The following is a 22,467-nucleotide window of genomic DNA, read 5'->3' as shown; positions in this document are numbered from 1 at the left end:
TGTTCAGTAATAATAACTTTTATCTTTATTTTTATTATTATTTGATTTTAAACAAATCAACAACCAACAACAAAAGCAAATTCTAATAAAAATAAAAAGAAACTTTATCATTTTTATAGCTAAAAAATTAGGTATAAAAAATTAAAACATATTAAAATGATAATATTAATGGTTTTCTACTAACTAATTATCCTATTAAAAATAGAAATAAAAATGTAACTTACACATAATGTCGGTTTTCTAACATAACATTGTATAAAATATATTTAAATAAAAATAATAAAATAATCTCAGAGCTGTCTGAAAAAATAAGGATAAATAAAACAGCAGCAGCACGTACAATTTTTTTTTATGTGTATGCATGTCTGATCTAGTCTGTTGATATGTATATTATATTTTGAAATCACAATGAATCCACCAGGATTGTACAATGATATGACATTTTAATACCAATTCAAGCATTATATACCCATCACAACATATCAATTCCTTTTGGCAGTCGGATGTCCTCATATATGATCTGGTTCAATAGAGTTGCGGAAAAATCTCATGGACCATGGAGTACACTTGAATTCATCACAGGCTACAGGTACAAAAACTTCTCCTTAAATTTTTTCCTTTTGAGATGAAAAACTAGTTCGCAGAAATTCTGATGATGAGAAGTACATGAGATTGAGATTAGTTTGAGGCAGTTCTTGTTGAGTTGCAGCATCTGTTTCCAAATTCTTGATGGCAATACTTGCACCAATCTGTATCATATACAGACTTTCATAGTGGTCAAAAGCAAAACAAGCTTTTTGATGGCAATTAGGATATATGCATAGGACAGGCTGTTACCTTTATTTCCAGATTAGCATTTTCTACTGTAAGTGATTTTTCCTGCAGTACAATGAAATCATCAGCCATTACCAGAACAACATGAGTACAGTTGTGACCACCGAGGAAATTAGAGCAGTTTTGTATAGCAATTCCAATTCAAAATTCAAAACATGGGTAGAAATATGTTAGATGTTCAGAAAATTTAATATCAATAAAGAAAATTTAGCTATTTTATTTATAAAATAAATATAAGAAATGTAATGGAAATGTATTAATAAATAATATATTATGAATACACTCCCTTGGTGGTATTCAAATGCTTGATGCCCTTCTCTTCCATTGTTGAAACAGGTGCCTCTAAAAGGCTTCATATGAAATCCTCCATCTCTCCTCTAATATCCATTATTATGATAGGTACTATTACTTTCTCGTCTTTTTGTGGTAGAAGCTTTTGTCACCCCTCCGTTGGAATTTTTCACTCCATTCATCTGTGTTATGAACTTCTTTCCTTGTTTTGGTATGCATATGGTCTCCTTTCGCTACTTGTTTAAACGCTTCAGGTTCTTCCTCCTCTTCCTTTTTGCCTTATTTCAAATATTCTATTCAAATTTCTTCAACTTTTAGCATAAAATGGTAGGCTTCTTCAATAGTGGTAATTTTTACCAGGCCTAATTCTTCTTGGACATTATTCTAAGGCTGTTTATGCACTGTACCACTTTCTCCTTGCTAGCCTCACTATGTCCAGTTCTAATGTTCATCATGTGGAACTCCTATGCGTACTTCACTGTCTTTTTCTTTTGCCTTCGGTTTTGTAATTTTTTCAGCATTTCTAACTAATCATAGTAGTTATCAATTGATTTTTCAAATATATCACCATCCTATCCCACTATGGGATTCTCTCTTTTTACTCTTCTATTTCTATCTAATTAAACTTTCTCCACTAAATGGAAACATGACCTTTTAACTTAGTTTTAGAAAATTCGACTCTTTTTTAATCACCAATTTCCTTAAATTCAAGGTTTTCTTCCACATCATTTATCCAATCAGTTAATTATTCAATATTCAAATTACCAACATGATTAAAAACTTAAATTATAGGTCTCCTTCAAATTTTAGAAATGGAGTTCAAAATCTTGATCTAGTCAACTCTTCTTCTTCTCGGACTTCTTCATTCTGATCTAGGGCTCCTGGTTCATTATCATCACTTTCATCTGCATGTCTAGAACTTAGACCTCTCTTTCTATCTTCTATAATATCTAATCAAATCTTCCTAGCCCTCATCATGTCACAATTTTTTTCCTTCTAAACAACATTTGTTATACCAGGCACTCTCTTTGTTGGCATCTTTCCTTCACATCTAGTGCAAGTGCCTCGAGGTGATGCTTTAGATACAAGGTTTCAATCGCCTCACATTAAATGCTCTATTGGCAAAAACATGCAGATTACCTCAATTTGCCAATTTGTTAATCCAAGGATCTTTCAAACTTCTTTCCACTTTCTCAAGGTTTGAAAATTCTCTCTGATACCCCTTATACAATCATGGATAGAAGATCTAGAAATAGGACTGTCCAATAATGCATCCTAGAATTAACATAGTGAAAATATCATGAAGAGAGCAAAAGAATCTTAATAATTCCAATAGTAGAATGATTGTAAAGTTTATTAATCTACTATATACAAATTATAGATTAGTCCATAGTCCACCGCAAGCTCATTACAATTTAGATGCAAATATAAAACTCATTTTATGACTCAATGCCTACTCACTTCCTAAATTTTTAACTTCTAACTAACCTCTATCTATCCAACTTTTTTCCTATGGACATGAGATATGCTGATATATGTATTCCAACCAATCAATGGTCCACATTAACCACAAGATGACCTCACTTGATTCTTTATGAAATGTGTAGAATGGCACAATCCTGATGACGAAGCTCAAAGAGTTAATGGATTATGTGGCGGTCACATTTCGAGGTTTCCGTAGTCCAAATGTAAAACTGTGATGTTTCATGCTTAATGTTGAGGTTTTTGATGTCATTTTCTCTGTCATGAGCCAAGTTGTTACAATGTTACAATGTGGTGAAATACAATAAGGCTTACTAAAATTCTCACGCATATAATATCTTTATATGACCTTATTATGTGGTTGAATTTGTTGGAAAAACTAGTAATGTATGAAAGTCCTTACATTTTGGTATCAAAGTGAAGGTTCAGTACTAGGACCTATGAGCTCACTAATAGTAAGGGAGTTTATAAAAACTAAATTTAGCTAACAGTCAGCAAAACATCTATGTTTTGTTATGACAGGATGAGGTTTAAAAAAACCGCACACGAAAATCTATATTCTAGCCTTTGCCCCAATTTCAAGCTAACGAAAATCGTCCCAACTCCCACCAAATATGATTATTCATGGTGTCCTCTTCCAGCAGATGATGAGACATTGGCCTCAGACATCAAGTGTCTTCAAAGGGAATGGCCTACCTCTACCAAGATAACAACTCCAAAATCAAAGAATTGTAGTAATAAGCCAAAAGCATAAGTTTCTATTCCTTCTGTCCAACCGGTAGTTCATAGCAATGAACCAGTTTTTCTTCCTCCTATTGAACCGGTGGTTAATAATAACAAGCTAGATGTTCCTGATATTGAAACCACCTCTAAGGGAAAGGGAAAGGAAGATGAGAAGAAGCTTGAATGTCCCTATATTATAATAATTTCATCTGATTCTGATGTAGAGCCATAGGTGTATGTGACGATAGAAATATTAAACTTGTTATTATTATGCACAAAGCTATATTTACAAAGTTATTTTATATACAAAGCTATATTTACAAAGTTATTTTATAATATATAGATGAATAATAAAGAGATCTTTTTCTACTGTAACATGTGTTGTCTTATCATACTGTGATAGAAGTATGTTCATCTAGGGTCATCATCATGTATTCTAGAAATGCTAATCGTGTTGGCCCGAGCAATGAGCTGAGCGAGAGGATAGACCAAATGTTAAATCTTCTAAACCAGCAAGGCACTCGAATGGTAAACCATGAACAAGAGGTTTGAGGAATTTGTGATAGACAAAAGCATAATGAAAATCACATAAATGAAGCAGCAAATGAAAGACTTGAAAACCTAGAAGGTGGCAACCGAGAAAGAATAGCAGAGGAGTTGGGCAAGGATCTGAGAAAGGTCACACCACCAAAATTCAATGGAAATACCATCGGGGAGAAAGCTGAAGCATGGATAATTAGAATGGAAAAGTACTTTAAGCTTCGTAATCTTCCTCATGATACCAAGACATCATGAGTTACCTACCAACTTAATGGGGAAGCGGCTACTTTGTGGGAAAATAAGAATTTGAAAAGAAGTTTGTGCCAAGAGAACTCACTTGGGAAAGATTCTTGCAACTCTTTAGATAAAAGGTGGTTGCCCCAACTTTTCTTTGATAGAAAGGTAACAGAGTTCTGGAATTTAACGCAAGGAGGATTGACAGTTACTCAGCATTGGGAAAGGTTCTCTCACCTCCTCAAATATGTGCCTCAATATCAACAAGATGAGTATTTCAGCATTCGAAAATTTATATTTTGGGGTTACATCCTCAAATAGGAGGGGAGGTAGACCTCCTTGACCCGCAAACCATGCATGAAGCTTTTGGAAAGGCTCTCAAACAAGAACAAAAGCTTCAACAGGAAGCCACTTACTGCAAAAATAAAGATGCCAAATACAAGAATAACAAACCCCACAATCACAACCAACAAGGAGGCAACCGCCAAGCCAGAAATTCGAAACAAAACAATGAATATCAGGATAAGGGTGAAAGTGGAAATGGCAGAATTCAGAAATGGGCAAACAATAATAAAAGCAACTTCAATAAGGACAAGCCTAGTGAGTAAAAGGCACCTCGTGGTGGATACTATGTGTGTGGTGGAGAGCACTATGCCAACATTTGTCCTCAACGAACAGAAAGAAAAAAGGGATGGAATTGGCAGAAGCCACCTCAACACCAAATCCATGCTGCAGTTGATAATCGTCAAGCTAAATTTCAGGCCACGCCTATCTAGCTCTTGGGTAAGCTCTATGGCCATGTTTTTTCTATATTAATAGATGCTGGAGCTACAAAATGTTTCATAAATCCTAAAATAGTATCAAAATTACTAGTTAGACCTGGATATATGCAAAATTCTTGGTCAGTCCAATGTGGAAATCGAGCAGAGTAAAAGGTGGATTCATGTTTCTTCTATGGGTTGCACCTTTAGGATCATATGATATAATTTTAGGGATTTATTGGTTGGTTGAACATAAATCAGCAGTCAATTGTGAGAGCAAGATGGTAAAATGCCTTGATTATGTTAACCCCATTGAAATCCATGGCATTCAAAGACCACTAGAGCTTCATCAGATCTTAGCTATGCAGCTAAAGAAAGCTCATAGGAAGGGTTGTTCAATCTAGGTGGTGCAAGTTAAAGAATTCAATGATCAATATCCAATCCTTAAAAAATTTATGTGATGCATTTCTTGAAGATCTTACTGACTTATCGCCAAAATGAGAATTTGACTTCTCCATAGATTTTCTACGTGGAAGCAGTCAAAAGCTCCTGCAGTGTCCTAAATTGTGCCCCCTTACAATTTAGATCTTGTTTGGGGCCCTCACCTTAGTGTTTGCATCCCTATACTTCACTAGGACCCATTTATGCTTGCATCATGCAAATATGGCCTTAATATCACATAACATCAATACCAAGACTATCACTTATCGTCATAGAATTAGAAATCAGCATTAAAATAACTTTACCAAAAATTCAAGTTATACCGATAACATGAGTCACTCGTGGTACCCACCAAGATTATCGCTTATCGGCAGAGAATCGGAAATCAGAATTAAAATAACTTTTCTGAAAACTCAAGTTCTACCAATAACATGAAGTCCCACGAAGACTATCGCGTACTGGCATAGAATCAGAAATCGACATTAAAACAACTTTGCCAAAAAATCAAGTTATACCGATAACATGAGTCAGTCGTGGTCCCTGCCAAGAATATCGCTTATCGGCATAGAATCGGAAATCGGCATCAAAATAACTTTTTTGAAATCTCAAGTTCTACCGATAACACTTTTGCTCGACACTAAACAATCTTATTGCAAAGATCTCATCAGAGAGAAAAGTGACTTATCGAACTCTAAGGTTACTTCAAAAAATCATTCTACACGCTATATCGCCAAGACTTATTGAAGTCTAATCGAACTCCCTGCATCTCCAGCTGTGTGTAAACCACGAAAGGTATTCAGCCGCCTTTGGAGTTAGTCAACAACATGAAATTTTTCCTCACCGAATCGCTTACTGCAAAAACCAAATACCATCTGATCAATATTTCAGCCAATAAGTTTGAGACACCCATTCTCAACAAGCCCCTCTCGTATGCTTTTCTACATTGCATACTTCTTTATATGGAATTGGCTTTGTTCCATGGATTGTATCACTTGTAGTTTGGATGTGGATCATTTTGTGGTGTTCGATCTTGCTTTGGACTCTTTATTGTTGCAATGTATATGATCTTGAGTGTTATATTATGCCCTGCTTTGATATATGTCTTGCAATTGTTCTAGACTATTGATGTGATTAAATTGCTCCATGGTAACCTTGTTTATGTTGTTTCATTGAGATACATTCTTTTTTTCTTGTGCTTGGTTGTGATAACCATTGCATGATTTATTTGGTTACTTGACTCATTGGGTTGTTGTTGTGGCATAATCTAGACCTATTGTGCTTGATGATTGGCATAGACTAACATTGTGATTCAGAATTGCCATATGAGAAATGTGGATATAAATGCTGATTTGAGTAATGATTAGAATGAGATAAGTGATGTTAACGGATTAGTTGATTAAAAGTAATGAATCATATTTTGTGTTATTTTAATTTGATGAGGTATCATGTTACTAACAATATTATGATGTTGACACCGTTTAGAGAATTATTGTTGTAGATGTAGAGAAATAATATAGATGTTGCCTTTTAATATAATTAATTAGTTGAAATTATTATTATAAAGTTTAATTGATAATTATATATAGAAGGGATGATATCCTATCATTCAAGTTTACGAGAATGCATATGATGTTAAACTCTCCTTCAATGATTTGAGTTAATTTGGTTATTTATACATATGCATGAGCAAGTACACTTGATGTGTGAATGTTTCAATGGCTACAAGTATCGAGCATCGAATCCACCTAGCTTCATACATTTGAGCAATGCCCATATCCCAATTAGTCGTTAAAAGGAGATAACACATTGGCCAGATACCCTATTAAAATTATTTTAATAATTTTAATTATTTTATTATCTTGATTTCACTATTTAAATTATTTTATTATTTTGAGTCCCAACTACCATAGTTGGTAGCTTTCAAAAGACCTAGTCGTCGAGTTGAGTTAGCCTGTAATGACTGTTTATACATATAGTCAGTTGTTTGGAAAATGTTGTCATCTTATTACATGCATTAATGGTTATTTTATATCATTGAAATAATTAAATACTAGAATGTGAAATATGCCTTATTTATATTTGATTTAATGAAAATTAAGTCATTCAAGTTTGAGGGTCTTTGTGGAGTTCAATTGGAATTTTAAGTTTAATTTGGGTTTATTTTAAGTTTAATTTGTGTTGTTGAGCTCATATTATAATTAAATAATTAAATGTGTCATTATAATGTTATAACTTGAGAGTCAACTCATCATAAAAGGGGGCCATTTATTCAATTAAATATGGGGGTCCAATATTAATTAAATGTTAAAAGATTTCCTAAGTATGAAATGAAATAACATTTTAAATGTTATTTAAAATGTTTTTAGAGGAAATCGAACTTCATGAGAGAATATAAGGCTTGCAAGAGAAATTGAACTCATTATGTGATTATTTCCTTTCAACTTGTTTCTGGAGAGTATTGGAATTTGGAGAGACCAAGGGTTTCCGCAGGTTTTCAAGCATTCTCAGGCGTTGGAGAACGTACATTCTTCATTGACCAGCATTATGAGGTTGTGGAATACCAGTTGAAGTTTGCATTTAGAATTGGCCTCAAATAGAGGTCAAAATTGTGATTATTGAACAAGGGTTCTAAGGTGAATTGAAGGAGTTTAATTAGTAGGATGGGGAGCAGGTTTTGATCATTGAAATTCAAAGTATTGACACCTATAGAAGGTTGTACACCAGCATGCACTACAGCTGAACCCCTTTGCACTGTGAATGGTTCGATTTAATGGAGGAGGCCTAGATTAATTACATTGATTTTGGGTAGCGAAAAGTCGACCAACATAGGAGAAGATAGCCATCACATTTCTGGAAGTTCTCTTTTGATTTGCACAAACAAAGAAGAATCAAACTACTTTAAGAGTTACTTTTTAGCAAAAAAATGAATCAGTAGTTGATAATCCTCTCATCCGGGTATGCATGCTTATGTAAAAGTTTCATATTTCAATGAATAATGAAGTTATATGATTGCAACTGTCATTTCTTATAGTAATCTCAAAATATTCAGTTTTGTGAGTTTTATCAGTTTATATGCATTTTTTTTTTAATGTTAAACCCTCTCAAAAACACAAAAAAATACAAAACTTCAAAACCAAAACATAAACAAAACCGGTATCAGCAATTAGAACCAGTAGGGTTCTTCACAGTGGTATCAGAGCCAATATCCTGTCATCTCGTGATAATCTTACTTTAGTTGTTAGATGAGTGAAAGAGACATTAGACATTATAATAGAGAACAAAGAAGATAGCAATTCCAGATTTCACAAGTTACTGAAGCAGAAACATTTTCTGAGGCTTTGAGAGAAAGAGATAACGGTAAAGAAATTCAAAACATGGCAGAAGAGGATTGAGATGCTAGAGCTGAAAGGAAGTTTGATACCATGCTTGATATGATGTCACGCTTGCTAGCAAAATTGGATCAACAAGCTACTCAAAATCAGAATCAACAAAATAATGGCGGAGAAAGTAGTGTTGTTTGAGGGAATAATCGCAACAATGGCTTGGACGGTAATGGTAGGGATATGAAAGTTAATCAACATGTTATAGCCACTAGAGGATCGGCCTCTAGACCCTTCTTCCCTACTTTCACTCCAAGAGAAGAGCAACCACAAGTTACTGCAACTGTACCTTTTGGGGACGAAGCAAGGCAGTCTTACTTGGAATATAGTACCTTACCTCCTGATTTGAGAGAACAATGGACCTTTGATCAGTTCATGAATCAAAGGAATAGGAGAAATGGTGGAAGAAATGAATATTATGCTCCAGCGAGAACAAATTATCAACAAGCTTTGGGTAAGCTTACATTAACTTATTTTGATGGAAGTAGTAAGTGTACAGCTAGGGCATGGGTACACAATCTTGATAACTATCTATTATTGAGACCAATGCCTGAAGAGGACGCTATCAAATTTGCTACACTACACTTGGAGGGAGCTACTCACAAATGGTGGTATCATGGTTTTGTCACTCTTGGCCATAACCTCATTACCACTTATGATGAATTCACTCATAGATTGATAGAGAGATTTGATGTCAAGGATCTTGAAGTAAGTTTTCGAGAGTTGGCACAATTGAAGTGTAATATCCCAGTTTTTTTTTTTTGAATTTTTAGGCCAGCGATAACGTCAAGAAGAAATTAACCTGTTAAGGTTAGAAAACATAAACTGAAACCATACTGGAAAGTAACCATTCCACTTTCTGATCACCAAGTGCCCAATGTGGGAAGGTAACATCATACGGTGTTGAGGGGATCATTAGCTTAAGAAAACTGAAACACAATGCAATGCTTGGGCGGCAAGCCAGCCCCTTCCGCTTATCCAATGGGAGAATAAGGAAACTTGGCGATAAACCAGCCAAGTGAGATACACAAAATAAGAATCACTCAACCACGATATTTTAGCAGGAGGACTGCAATTACATAATAACCTCAACTTGATCGCTTAAGCAGCAGGAGGACCATTACACATAGCTATCACTTGACCACTTATGCAGTGGGAGGACTGAAAATTACAGAGTTGCTTGATATTGGGTAGCAAGCTAGCCTCTTCCACTTTTTCAGTGGGATGAGAGTTACAAACAAAACTGGTTAGTGGTACTACTACTTAACCTTACATTAATAGAGATAAGATGAGGAGAGAAATGCAGATTATAACACTAAGAACAATGAATTTCTGTTATATCCAATCTGCAGGCTGGAATTACAAATCAGCAGCCTATGAAAATGCTAAAAAGCTCATAACTCCCTCAATATACATCCAAATCAATTCAAACAAATCCCAATCCCACAATATTTCACTTGCAAGAACAACCAATCAAAGCCACAACCCAAACAACCCCTTATTAATTTTGCACGCATCCCAATGCAAAACAAAAACCCATGCTATACCTAGGAATTTCGATTTAGCATAACAAATTCAAAAGTCAAACAAACAGGCTATAAACTCACAAAGTTTATCGCCAGTGCTGGGAAGGAAGAAGGAGATGATACCCATAATTGTCAGTCGCTTCAGCAGAGAGGTATGATCGAAAAGGTACTTCAACCACAAGCAAACCAGCAAGTCTCCAGAATCACTTCAACACCAAAAATGCCTAAGACCAACTCTGAGAATGTAGTAGAATACAACACATAGCTAGGTACTATATTTCAAGTATGAAACCGGGAAGCACTAGGGAAACGCACTCCAAAGCCTCAAGTTCTGTCGCCAAACCGGCAACATAACATTACAATTTTTCAAGATGATCCAAATGGGAGCCGAAGGCTCTTATTTATAACTTTTCACCATCAAACCCAAATGCAAATTCCTTCAAACTCAACTCCTTTCATTTGCATTTCATTTCACCACATGTGGATCCCAAGTGTAGCGCCATTTCCCACAAGTCAAACTTCACGCCAAAGGCATGGACCCACGTTATACACACTGGCAAATATTACAGATGTAATAAAAAATAATAATCCTCTAAGTGATTTCGACATCCTTATTACACATGAATTTCGCCAAACTTAGGAGATAATAGACATTATTCCCAAACTCTATAAATCAGTAGCAATTAATCAAATTAATTAAATATTAAACCTTAAGATAAGGAAATAATATTTAATTGCGTTACATATGACTCCCATACTAATTACTGTCAAAACCAGGATGAAACTGAGCCAGGAAGACCATTGAACTACTGCAGGATCAGGAATCGGTCCACTGTCAGAAATAAAATTATGCCATACTGCCACTTACTAAAAATAGTAAGTCAAGAACTAATGCTCTGAAAAGCATGATCTTCGCGCCCAATGACAGAGCATGGAGAGCTCAGTAGGACAGTGTCATCAAAATAGCCATTCTCTGACTTACTAAAAATAGTAAGTCCTCGCTTCATCAATGTTGGACCCTCATTCTTCATTCCACCTAGCCTACGGGTCTCAAGAATAGCTTAATGGACCACTTGAAGGTTGTCAATGAGAAGGGGACATTACAGTCTGCCCTCCCCAAAATTGCTTGTCCTCAAGCAACTGTAAGGCTGGATGCAATAAAATCTCCTCATTTTCCCTCGTAGCATCCTCTGTTGGTAGATTCTTCCATTTGATCAAGTATTCCCTGATCACTCTTCTCATCAAAGATCGTTCCCTGAATTCAAGGATAGCTTCAGGAACCAAAACCAACTCTCCCTCCTCATCACGTGGAGGTAACTCAGCTGAAGCAACAACATTATGTCCCAGAGCCTTTTTAAGGTGAGACACATGAAATACATTATGGATCCTGCTGCTTGCTGGCAATTCCAACTCATAAGCCACTTCTTCAACCCTTCTACTGACTCTGAAAGGCCCATAGAATCGTGGCTTCAATTTCTCAACCCCGCTCTTCTTGAGAGTAGACTGTCTGTAGGGCTGGAGCCTCAAATAAACCATGTCGCCCACCTCAAAGGTGCGCTCAGTTTGCTACTGATTAGCATACAACTTCTACTGATTCTATGCATGCTGGAGATTGTCCCTCAGAATCCTCAAAATATCTCGACTTTGCTGCATCATATCTTTTGCCTGAGGGGTTCTGCTATCACCAAGCACCAAATTCGTAAAGCTAGGAGCTTCATAACCATATAGTTCCATGAATGGTGACATCCAGATGGACATGTGATAGGAGGAATTGTAACAATATTCCCCTAGGTGAATCCATCTCACCCATGTATCCTGCTGCTCCGAGACATAGTTTCTAAGATAACCTTCCAACCACTTATTCACTATCTCGGTCTGCCCATCAGTTTGAAGGTGATAACTGGTGCTTGGAGTGAGCACAGTACCACACAATCTGAAAATCTCCTACCAAAAAGCGCTTAGGAACTTGCTGTCCCTATCACTCACAATGTTCTTCGATGACCCATGTAATCTGAACACCTCCCTGAAGAACACTTCAGCAACTTGTGCTGTTATAAAAGAGCTGGTGATGGCGAAGAAATGAGCAAACTTTGTAAGTCTGTCCACCACCAGGTAGATACTATCCTTCCCTTGAGCCCGAGGCAACCCCATGATGAAATCCATAGAAATACTTTCCCATTTTTGATCAAGAATAGGCAAGGGTTTGTAACAAACCACCTAGTAGAGTGTGCTCATCTTTGTTCCTCTGACATGTATGACACTCCTTAATGTACTTCAAAACATCATTTTTAAGTCCCTTCCAAGAGAATCTCTCCCGGATCTACCTATATGTTTTGAAATAACCTTGGTGACCAGCAAGGGGGATGTCATGGAAAGTCTTCAAAATCTTCTCTTTAATCTTAGATTCAGCCACTATGAAGATTCTTCTCTTGTACAGTATCAATCCCTCAACCAGTTTGTACCTTTCATCATGAAAAGTACCTTCTATAAGGCTGGTTGCAAACTGATTTTTGGCATAATCAGCAAGCAACAACTCTCTCCAATCATCAGTAAGCTCGCAAAGTGAGCTTAAATGGGGTCTTCTGGATAAGGCATCTGCCACAATATTGTTTTTACCCTTAACATACTCAATATCGAAATCGTAAGCCTGCGGCTTACTCACCCATTTCTGCTGTCTCTCATTCAAGTCTTTCTAATGCATGAAGTGTTTGATATTGTTGTGATCAGTCTTAACCATATTTTGCTCATACCTCTTGACCAAGTGATTGCATTCGTCTCTTTGGAATCGTATTGGGAAGACAACCATTCTCCTATCTTGGCGTGGCTTTTGGTGGTCATCACAATTTTTGGTTGCAAATCAAAGTTTGTTGTTGTAGCACCATTTTCAGACTTACCTTGGGATGCATGCAACACATTTGGGGCTTCCAAGTTGCAAGTTTGAGGTATTGGATTGGTTGCCTATGTTATTTTAGTCATTTGCATTTAATTTGGTGTGGTTCTGGTTAGTTTTGAGAAAGTTATGAGTGTTTTGGTGTTTCCAATAGTGGCTGGATAGTGTGATTTCTAGCTTGCAGAATTAGAACAGCAGCAGTGTTCAAGTGTGGTGTGATTTTGATGGTGGATTGTTTGAGATCAACATTAAGCTTCTTCTCTTATCTCATATCTCTATTTTGTAAGATTGTTTCAATAGTACTGATCAATCATTCTTGCTGTTCTTAGTTGTAATTCCCACTGGATAAGTGGAAGAGGCTGGCTTAGCTGCTTTCTTGCTTTGTAATTCAGTTTATGTACTCAGTCCTCCCACTGAATAAGCGGTCGAGTGATAAGTTTTATGCAATTGTCCTCCCGCTGAAATATGTGGTAGAGTGATAGCTTAATGTAGTATCCTCCTTCTGAAAAATGCGGTAGAGTGATTGAGTTTCAGTTTCTTGTTATTTCCCTTGGCTGGTTTACCACCAAGAGTTCAGTTTCTATCTTGCTGGATAAGCAGAAGGAGCTGGCTTGCCGCCTATGCATTGTAATTTCAGTTTGATTTATGGTGCTAACGATCCACGGAACACCGTATGCTCTCACCCTCCCAGATTGGGCTCTCGGTGAATAAAAGGTGGAAGGGTTCCCTTTTAGCAGTTTGGATTATTTTTCTAACTTTAACGGGTTATGATGTTTGCTTGTAACTCTTATTGCTAAAAACAAAAAAAAATTAAGGGGAATATTATAAGAAGCACATGAACCATTCATACAGACTTATTCCATCATTCAAATCATACCGGTGACAATCAACTGATAATTTTCCCAATCCAATCCTTCTACCGGAAGTCGGTAAACAACCATAACAGCTAGTGTTGATATCAATGACAAAAAATCAATGCAACACATAATCAGTTCCTTCATATTGCCAATAATGTCCCTCTTTGGCATTGATGGCAACACTAGATGTGAAAAACATCCAAGTGCCAAGAAGTGCCAAACAAGTCTCCCCTATGGAAGACAACCAACAATTTCCCATAAAATGATATAGCAATGAAGCTCTGAACCAAACATCTCTGTACCAATTGACCATCCATAGACCTGAACCAAACTCCCCAATGGGATACAACCAATCTGAAATTATGTTTCTCCTCCTTGTGCCAACAATCTCCCCCTTAGACTGATATCTCGTTAAGCTCTATTTTTCACATATATATCTCTCCCCCTTTGAAATTAATGTCAGAAATCTGACATAAACACCAAAGAAAAATCATAGAGCCTCTGAACCACACTACTGACTACTCCTAAGTAGTAGCACCAACTCATCAATCCGGAATGAATAGAACCTTTGTAAATGCATACCGGACTGATGCCAATTGGCATTACTCAAGTCTACCGGAAGGGAAGAAACTCCCAACATGTCTCTCAAATGCTAAAATGATTCCTCCAACCAATCTGACTTCATTTTCTTCTCAATCAGAAAATTATACTTGATAGAAATGTGCTTAGTCTTGGAGTGAAATACCGGATTGTTGATATGTCAATAGCAATAGAGTTATCACAGTGAATAACTACTTGTTCATTGCAATCTACCCCTATCTGCTTCATCTGTAGAACTTGAGTGCAATTCATTGTGGCTGCAACATATTCAGCTTCAGCAGTACATAAAGAAATGCATGACTGCTTCTTGTTGATCCTTGAAACCAACTTCTTCCCAAGAAAGAATGCTCCAACAGATGAGTCTATACGGTTATCAACATCACTTGCCCAATCTGCATTTGAATATGCTCAGTGTAAAATCCTCATAAACCAAAAACCATACCAGAAAAACCTTGAAAATATCTGAAAATCCTAGCTACTGGAGCAAGGATGCAACATAATCAATTTCTTCCTTATGAGAGTATCCTTTGTAAACTAATCAAGCCTAGTCCCAAAAACATCCAAGTCCATGTATTGTCCTTTTCTAATTGATCCAGTTCATCTTCCATAGCTTATATCCAACATTTATCTTTACAAGCTACAATTACTGATGCAGGTTCAACTTGAGAAATTAAACATACCGCATGAGTTGGCAACGATCTTCTTGTCCAATTATTTGATCTTCTGAATGATTCAACCTTACATACCTAGGAGTCTTCAAACTTTCTATTTCACTGCTCTGATCTTCAGTTGCAGTTGAGTTTTTTGATGATGTCGGGGTAACTAGTTCAACATTCTGATCCGGTACAGGTGCTACCGATTCAGTTATGATCATTTCCACTGTAGGTTTTCTGTCATAAGATTTAACTTGGTCTTTGTGCTTCTCATCCACTTTCACATTAGTTCTCTCAACAATTCTCTGCAATCTTTTGTTATAATATCTATATGCTTTGCTTTTAGAGTAACCAAGAAATATCACTTCATTACATCTAGGACCAAACTTCTAATTCTCTATCAAGAATTCTGAAATACTTAACTGTAGATGTATGACCAAATCATAACTAATAAAGTGACTTACCGGTAAACCAAACCAGATACAAGATCCAACAAATCTTCGTCATTTAACTTCAAACTGACTTCTCCAAAAGATTTGAAATAGGCTTTCAGATCACTACCAGGGGCAATGCAAGATCTCTCATCAATTTGCTTCCCCTTAAGGCGAATGCCTTAGTTACCAGATGAGTTTCTTGCCGGTGCAGGAACATTCTGCTCTGTTGGTTGGGTAACCAAGGTATATCCTTCAGCCAAATGAACATTTGGGGCAATTGATTTTACCAGTTGTGCCTTAGACTTCATAACCCACTTCTTCTCATGCTCCTTTTGAATGTCATTAACCTTCTTCTTTCCTTTTTCATCAGATTTATCACTTCCTGCCGGTAGGTTCTTGCTTCTATAAAATTTAGCAATATGTCCTACTTTATTGCATGCATAACAAGTGATATTCTTCTTCTAAATTACCTTACTGTAACCTAGACCATTCCTTGACCTACATTGATTAGCCATTTATCCAAACTTTCCACATGCATGACATTTCACATTCATTCTGCAATCTTCTGCCTTGTGACCATATCTTTTACAATTTGAACATTGACCAGGAACTGCATTGTTATCCTGATTTTCTCTATTTCTACAATGTCTTGTCATATGACCAAATTTATTGCAAACAAAACATCTACCATTGAATTATGTGCATTGGGTTGCCTCATCGGTGACCTCTGATTCCGGTTGACCTTCTGATCATTCTGCATACCGGATGCCTGATCTTCATTTGTAGTACCGGAGCTCTGACCTTGTTCAAATCCAACTCCTCTAGTGTCTCCCTTGCACCTTTGATCCTTCAATAACTCATCAAGTTTAGTAGAACTAACCTTGAACTTATCTTTGTATTCATTTGCAGCATCCAAATCTCCTCTTAGGATTGTCATCATTCTTTCCAACTCTTCCTCATTGTTCTGTGATTGCACCAATTCAGTTTTCAACATATCATTCTCATGAGCCAACCTAATGCATTCTTCAAATGTGTCTTTCAGAGATATAGCAATATTTTCTTCATTCTTCTTCCAGTCTTCAATCTCCTTGCACATCCTCATAGTTAGGGCTTGCATTTCTTTCTTCATCACACCATTTTCTTGACTCAACTTCTGACATTGCTCCTTAAGGGCATCCTTCTCTTCATCATTCTGATTTTGCATAAGTTCCTTCCTTTTAGCTTGAGAATTAGATAGCTTTTCTTGTAGAGTGATAATGAATTCTTTTTTAGATCTAAGTTCATCTTCCAGCTTTATGTTCTTAAATTTTTTAGCTTCAAAATCTTCAAGAGCAACTTCAAGCTGCTTCCTCAAACACATCTCCATGGATTCCAGTTTCAGGATCTTCCTCAAGCGGTTAGGCTTCCTCTGAGGCAAAAGGCTCTGATACCAATTATTGGAATCCAAGAACATTGAGAGGGGGGCAGAATCAGTGTTCTACTAAAATGGAGAAATTTAACCTTATTAATACAACAACTCAACAATCAGTAAACATAAAAGCATATAACAATAAGCAACAGTGCAACCAAAAAGATGAACACCATAACACCATAGATTTATAAGTAGAAAACCTCAAGGAGGAAAAATCTCAATGGGATTGGAGACCCACAATATCTATCCATTGATCAGATGAATAAATATTACAATAAGGGGTCTGCACATGTAGGAAGTCACACTGCTCATCACAATGGAGTCTCACTGACTACAAAAGAGGTTAACCACCTCAAAATATTCAGACAACAATCCAGAAAGAAGAACTGCCTATGATAGCATCAAACATGCTAGATTACAGTTCCGATTAAGCTCAATATCGGAGGTCTAAAACCTCTTACAAAAAGCCAACTCGATCACCTATGATCGACCAAATCATCTTCACAAATGATTATTACATTATTCGCTCCTTGCCTATACGTATGATCTACAATGAGATCTTACATCACTTTTATACCAACTTGGGACCTTACCAATTAGGTCGGCCAGCAAAATGATAATTCAATAGATCCATTACATTATCCAAAAATAAAATCATAAAACATGTCGGCCTAAGGCCAAACAAACATAATCCAATCAATAAAATATCCCGGAAGCGCATCAGAAGGATCCACCAACATGTTTCATGAAACTGGTCCATAACCTAGAGAGCACCAGACCTAAATTAGATCCACATACACCAAAGCAATGACACCAATCAGTCGAGGCACGAACACAATCACCATCAGCATCCTGGATCTCTTCTAGAAGCTGCACCAACATCGCTTATGCATTACATCAAAAATCTTCAATAAAGCTCTGCCGGTGAAACCCTTACCGGACCTACAAAGCAGACTTACTAGAACATAAGATAGCATCCGATCATCGAGTCAATACCGACTGACTGAAACATACTTCAGAAGCATATAAACCATTCATACAAACTTATTCCATCATTGAGATCATACCGGTGACAATCAACTGATAATCTTCCCAATCCGATCCTTCTACTGAAAGTCGGTAAACAACCATAACAACTAGTGTTGACATCAATGAAAACATCAATGCAACACATAATCAATTCCTTCATATTGCCAACAGAACCGAGCTTACTCGGAGCCCCAATTACCACCTAAAGACAGATGGCCAGACATAGATTATAAATAAATGGGTGGAAGAATACCTCAAGGATTATATAGCAGGACAACAACGAGCTTGGGTGAAATTGGTTTATGTCTAGGAGTACTGTTATAACACTACTCACCACATGTCGATTTAGATGAAATAATTCATGGTTTTGTATGGCTATGAAGTGCCAAGTTTCCTGGACTTACTACTGAGTGAAAACAGAGTGCCTAGTGCTGAAAACAGAGTGCCTAGTGCTGGAGCTCTTCTACAAGATAACCAAGACATCATGCGAGCTCTCAAGGAAAATATTGCAAAGGTGCAAAATCAATAGAACCAATATGCAGATCAAAAGAGGACTAAGCGATCTTTCGAGGTTGGAGATATGGTGTACTTTATGCTACAACCCTATCGCCAGTCCACTCGTAGGGAGAGTGGTGTAGAGAAGCTTAAGCCACGTTATTATGGTCCTTATAAGGATTATCAAGCGAGTAGGTGACGTGTCTTATGAGCTAGATTTACCAGCAAACAACAAAGTCCATAATGTATTTGATGTGTAACGCCTCAAAAAGGTGTTAGGACATCGTGTGGTTCCTTTTGTAGTCCTACCACCCTTGGATGATGGGGGGAAGTTGACTTTAGTACCTGAGGCCATCCAGGATGTCAGATAGAAGAAATTGAGGAGGCAAACCATCAAAGAATATTTGATTAAATGGAAGGACTTGCCGATTGAGGATGCCACTTGGAAGACTGGAGATATATTACATCTAGAGTTGAGGTTGCTTGGGGACAAGCAATTTCAGGGACGGCGGATTGTGATATCCCCTTCTAGCTAGACATCAGTATCAGGTAGATTAGCCTATTTTTTTGACCCTTGTAGGCTAACGAGTGTGGACAAAGGGTTTTCTGAGGCAGAGACTTGGTCAACAAAGGTTCTTGTCTTCTCCAGTATTCAGTATGCTTCGTTTTGTCTTTCATTTGGCATCATTTGGACTTCATGTGCTATACTTACTATTTATAGTAAGTGAAAGGTTGATTGAGAAGGACCCTTTCTATTTTTAGCAGAGCATCTAGTCACATGGTGATTAGCAGTATTGACTCCCATTTCAGGTGGCATAGCAAAATAATAAGTATTTAAGGAGATATTAATATTTAAATGGCTCATATTATAATTAAATAATTAAAGGTGTCATTATAATGTTATAACTTGAGGGTCAACTCATCATAAAAGGGGGCCATTTATTCAATTAAATATGAGGGTCAAATATTACTTAAATGTTAAAAGATTTCCTAAGTATTAAATGTTTTTTAGAGGAAATCGAACTTCATGAGAAAATATAAGGCTTGCAAAAGAAATCGAACTCATTATGTAATTATTTCCTTTCAACTTGTTTCTGGAGAGCATTGGGATTTGGAGAGACCAAGGGTTTCTATAGGTTTTCAAGCATTATCAGGCATTGGAGAACGTACATTCTTCATTGACCAACGTTTTGAAGTTGTGGAATACCAGCTAAAGTTTGCATTCAGAGTTGGCCTCAAACAGAGGTCAAAATTGTGCTTATTGAACAAGGGTTCTAAGGTGAATTAAAGGAGTTTAATTAGCAAGTTAGGGAGCGGGTCTGATCATTGAAATTCAAAGTATTGACACCTCTAGCAGGCCGTACACCAGCATGCACTATAGCCGAACCCCTTTGCATTGTGAATGGTTCAATTTAATGGAGGAGACCTCTTAATAACATTGATTTTGGGTAGAGAAAAGTCGGCCAGCATTGGAGAAGATAGCCGTCCCATTTCTAGAAGTTTTCTTTTGATTTGCACAAACAAAGAAGAATCAAACTACTTCAAGAGTTGCTTTTTAAGCAGAAAATTGAATCAGCAGTTGATAATCCTCTCATCCGGGTATGCATGCTTATGTAAAGGTTTCAATGAATAATGAAGTTATATATTTGCAGCTGTCATTTCTTATAGTAATCTCAGAATATTCAGTTTTGTGAGTTTTATCAGTTTATATGCATTTGCTTTTTAACAATAAACCCTCTCAAAAACATAAAAAAATTACAAAACTTCAAAACCAAAACATAAACGAAACCAGTATCAGCAGTTAGAAACAGCAAGGTTCTTCACAGATATTGATCTTGCCTTGGATGCATTGCTCAGGTAGCGATGTTAGGCAACCCTTATAGGTGGCTTTAGTTATCTTGGATGGAGTTCCAAGAGTTTTGACTTCTTTATGTGCATAGCTGGAAAACACATAGTTGACCTTATCTTGAGATTGAACATTATACTTATATATGCAATACATGATGAAACTTTATTACTTCAAAAAAGAAAATATTTCCATGCATTTCAAAAAAGAAAATATTTCCATGCATTTCTTGTATATTTTACTCTTATCCTCTAGGGTTCCTAGGCTGGGCATTACATACCACATGAAATGGATAGCTATGGAATACAAAATTATTTACCATATTTCACACATTTACTTAGAGGACTAGCCTAACACAAAGTAAACTCTATCTCACCAGATGGAGGAACATATCAGAACTTTCCCTCCCAACAATAATGTACCACAAAGAATAATGCACAAGTCTTAATCTAAGCTTTACAAGCTCTTTAATGGAGTCAGCGAAATTACTTATTAAGTTTTTATTTTATGTTACAACGCAATTTGAAAGTGCCCTCTAGATAAAGTAAATAAACTCAAAGTATCATATCTTTTAATTATCTATTTATTAGAAAAAAAATGTAATCTTTTTCTATTAGTAATAGACTAATGTTTTTTTAGAACCAACTTCATACATATATTGTTTTTGAGATATAGTGTATATGGACTATATATTGTTAATTAATCAAAATATTAAAAAAGTATAATACTTTCTTCATAAACAAATTGTATGCTACCTTTATTTTTAGAGATCGAATACGCTCCAGTGAAACTTTCTCCTACAATATTTACATAGCATGGTTAACATGAGATAATGCAATTTTGATTAAAACCAATGTAACCATAATATAAATCATTTATATCTTTCTTGACATATATTTATTAGTTGAAAAGAAATGTTCAAACAGGTGCTTGCCGGATACTAATATAAGGTTGCATTATGTTCATTAAAGTAAATATATTCAAGAAAAAATATGAAATATCAAACTAAATTCAAAAGCTGTTATCAATTACCTTTCTTGAGTGTATCTTCCTAGCACCCAAACTGATTTTCTTCTCAAGACATTGCAACTCCTTAAAATTTAATAATTCCAAGTCCTCACCAATCATGTGCCTGTATCATAAGTTTAAGAATTCTTATTATTGGACAAGATAAAATGATTTGTCTGATTTAAAGTATATGAAAAATTATTCAAAAATATTATATAATTAATTCAAAATTCTTACTTGGAATTTTTTTCTAAATGTATCATCCTTCTTTGCAGGTTCTCCACCTCCAACCATAATGCCTATTTATAAATAGAATATTAGACATAAATAACTTCTTAATAAATATTTTGCACAAATGTATATAATAAGATATAATATCAATTACAATTTTTTATATATATAATAAAAGTACACAATATTTAAAACTTATATTCTAATTTTAGGTTCGTAAGAATCAAATTTAATTATTATTATTTTTTGTTATATAGGTTAGGTAAGAAGTCATAAGTTAAAAAATATTTATAAAAAAATAAATTAAAAATTACATTTTTAATCATGAGAGATTACTACTATGCAAATTGTTGAGTAGCCTTAAAAATATTTTTCTCAATTATGAGATACCCTAAAAAGTCTTTTTGACAATAAATCTATAATACTCAAATATTTCACACAATTTTATTTTTGTGACAAATGAATTTTATCAAATATTTTGTTGGGGTTATAGATTGAACCCCACAAACCCAAGGATGATTTTGAAGCACAACACTTGTCACACAAAAATATTAAGCAAGATAGATTTGTAACAACCTAAGAATTTTGTATTGATGCACAATAAGGTTATTGATTACAAGGAATGAATATATCTTTATAAAAAGATGAATGAAACCATACATGCAAACCCCAAGAAAAGATAAAATAAACTAGTGTCAAGTGTCACAATCATAATGAATGAGACAACTGAAGCTATTATTAACCTAATCCAGCAAAAGGAAAACGAACACCCCCCTTAAGATTAACTTAATCTATTATTAA

The 22,467-nt window shown here is 35.8% G+C and overlaps 1 protein-coding gene across 2 annotated transcripts; it reads right to left on the bottom strand.

The window, feature by feature from the left end:
- Positions 1 to 234: 234 nt before the first annotated feature.
- On the bottom strand, positions 235 to 21,751 carry LOC131078120 (MADS-box transcription factor 14). 2 transcript variants are annotated; one of them, XM_058015796.2, is made up of 5 exons: positions 21,673 to 21,751; positions 21,460 to 21,559; positions 21,183 to 21,224; positions 838 to 879; positions 235 to 749 (listed from the first exon to the last, which is right to left on the bottom strand). In XM_058015796.2, exons 1-5 carry the CDS (start codon positions 21,696 to 21,698, stop codon positions 606 to 608), a joined length of 354 nt encoding a protein of 117 aa, XP_057871779.2. In that variant the 5' UTR covers positions 21,699 to 21,751; the 3' UTR covers positions 235 to 605. The 2 variants fall into 2 exon arrangements, with proteins under 2 accessions (XP_057871779.2, XP_059077554.1); XM_059221571.1 differs by lacking the exon at positions 838 to 879.
- Between the last annotated feature and the right edge of the window lie 716 nt (positions 21,752 to 22,467).

Source organism: Cryptomeria japonica, chromosome 5, assembly GCF_030272615.1.
Source record: "Cryptomeria japonica chromosome 5, Sugi_1.0, whole genome shotgun sequence".
NCBI lineage: Eukaryota > Viridiplantae > Streptophyta > Pinopsida > Cupressales > Cupressaceae > Cryptomeria > Cryptomeria japonica.
The sequence above is the reverse complement of the archived record's forward strand: the minus strand, read 5'-3'. Positions and strand labels throughout refer to the sequence as shown.

What these genes read in the sequence shown, in the direction of transcription:
- LOC131078120 (XM_058015796.2), bottom strand. Translation starts at nt 21,698, where the DNA reads ATGATACATTTAGAAAAAAATTCCAA. An exon ending in CATTTAGAAAAAAATTCCAA is followed by an intron (nt 21,560 to 21,672) that starts GTAAGAATTTTG and finishes CTTATGATACAG; the next exon opens with GCACATGATTGGTGAGGACT. An exon ending in ATGCTAATCTGGAAATAAAG is followed by an intron (nt 750 to 837) that starts GTAACAGCCTGT and finishes TATATGATACAG; the next exon opens with ATTGGTGCAAGTATTGCCAT.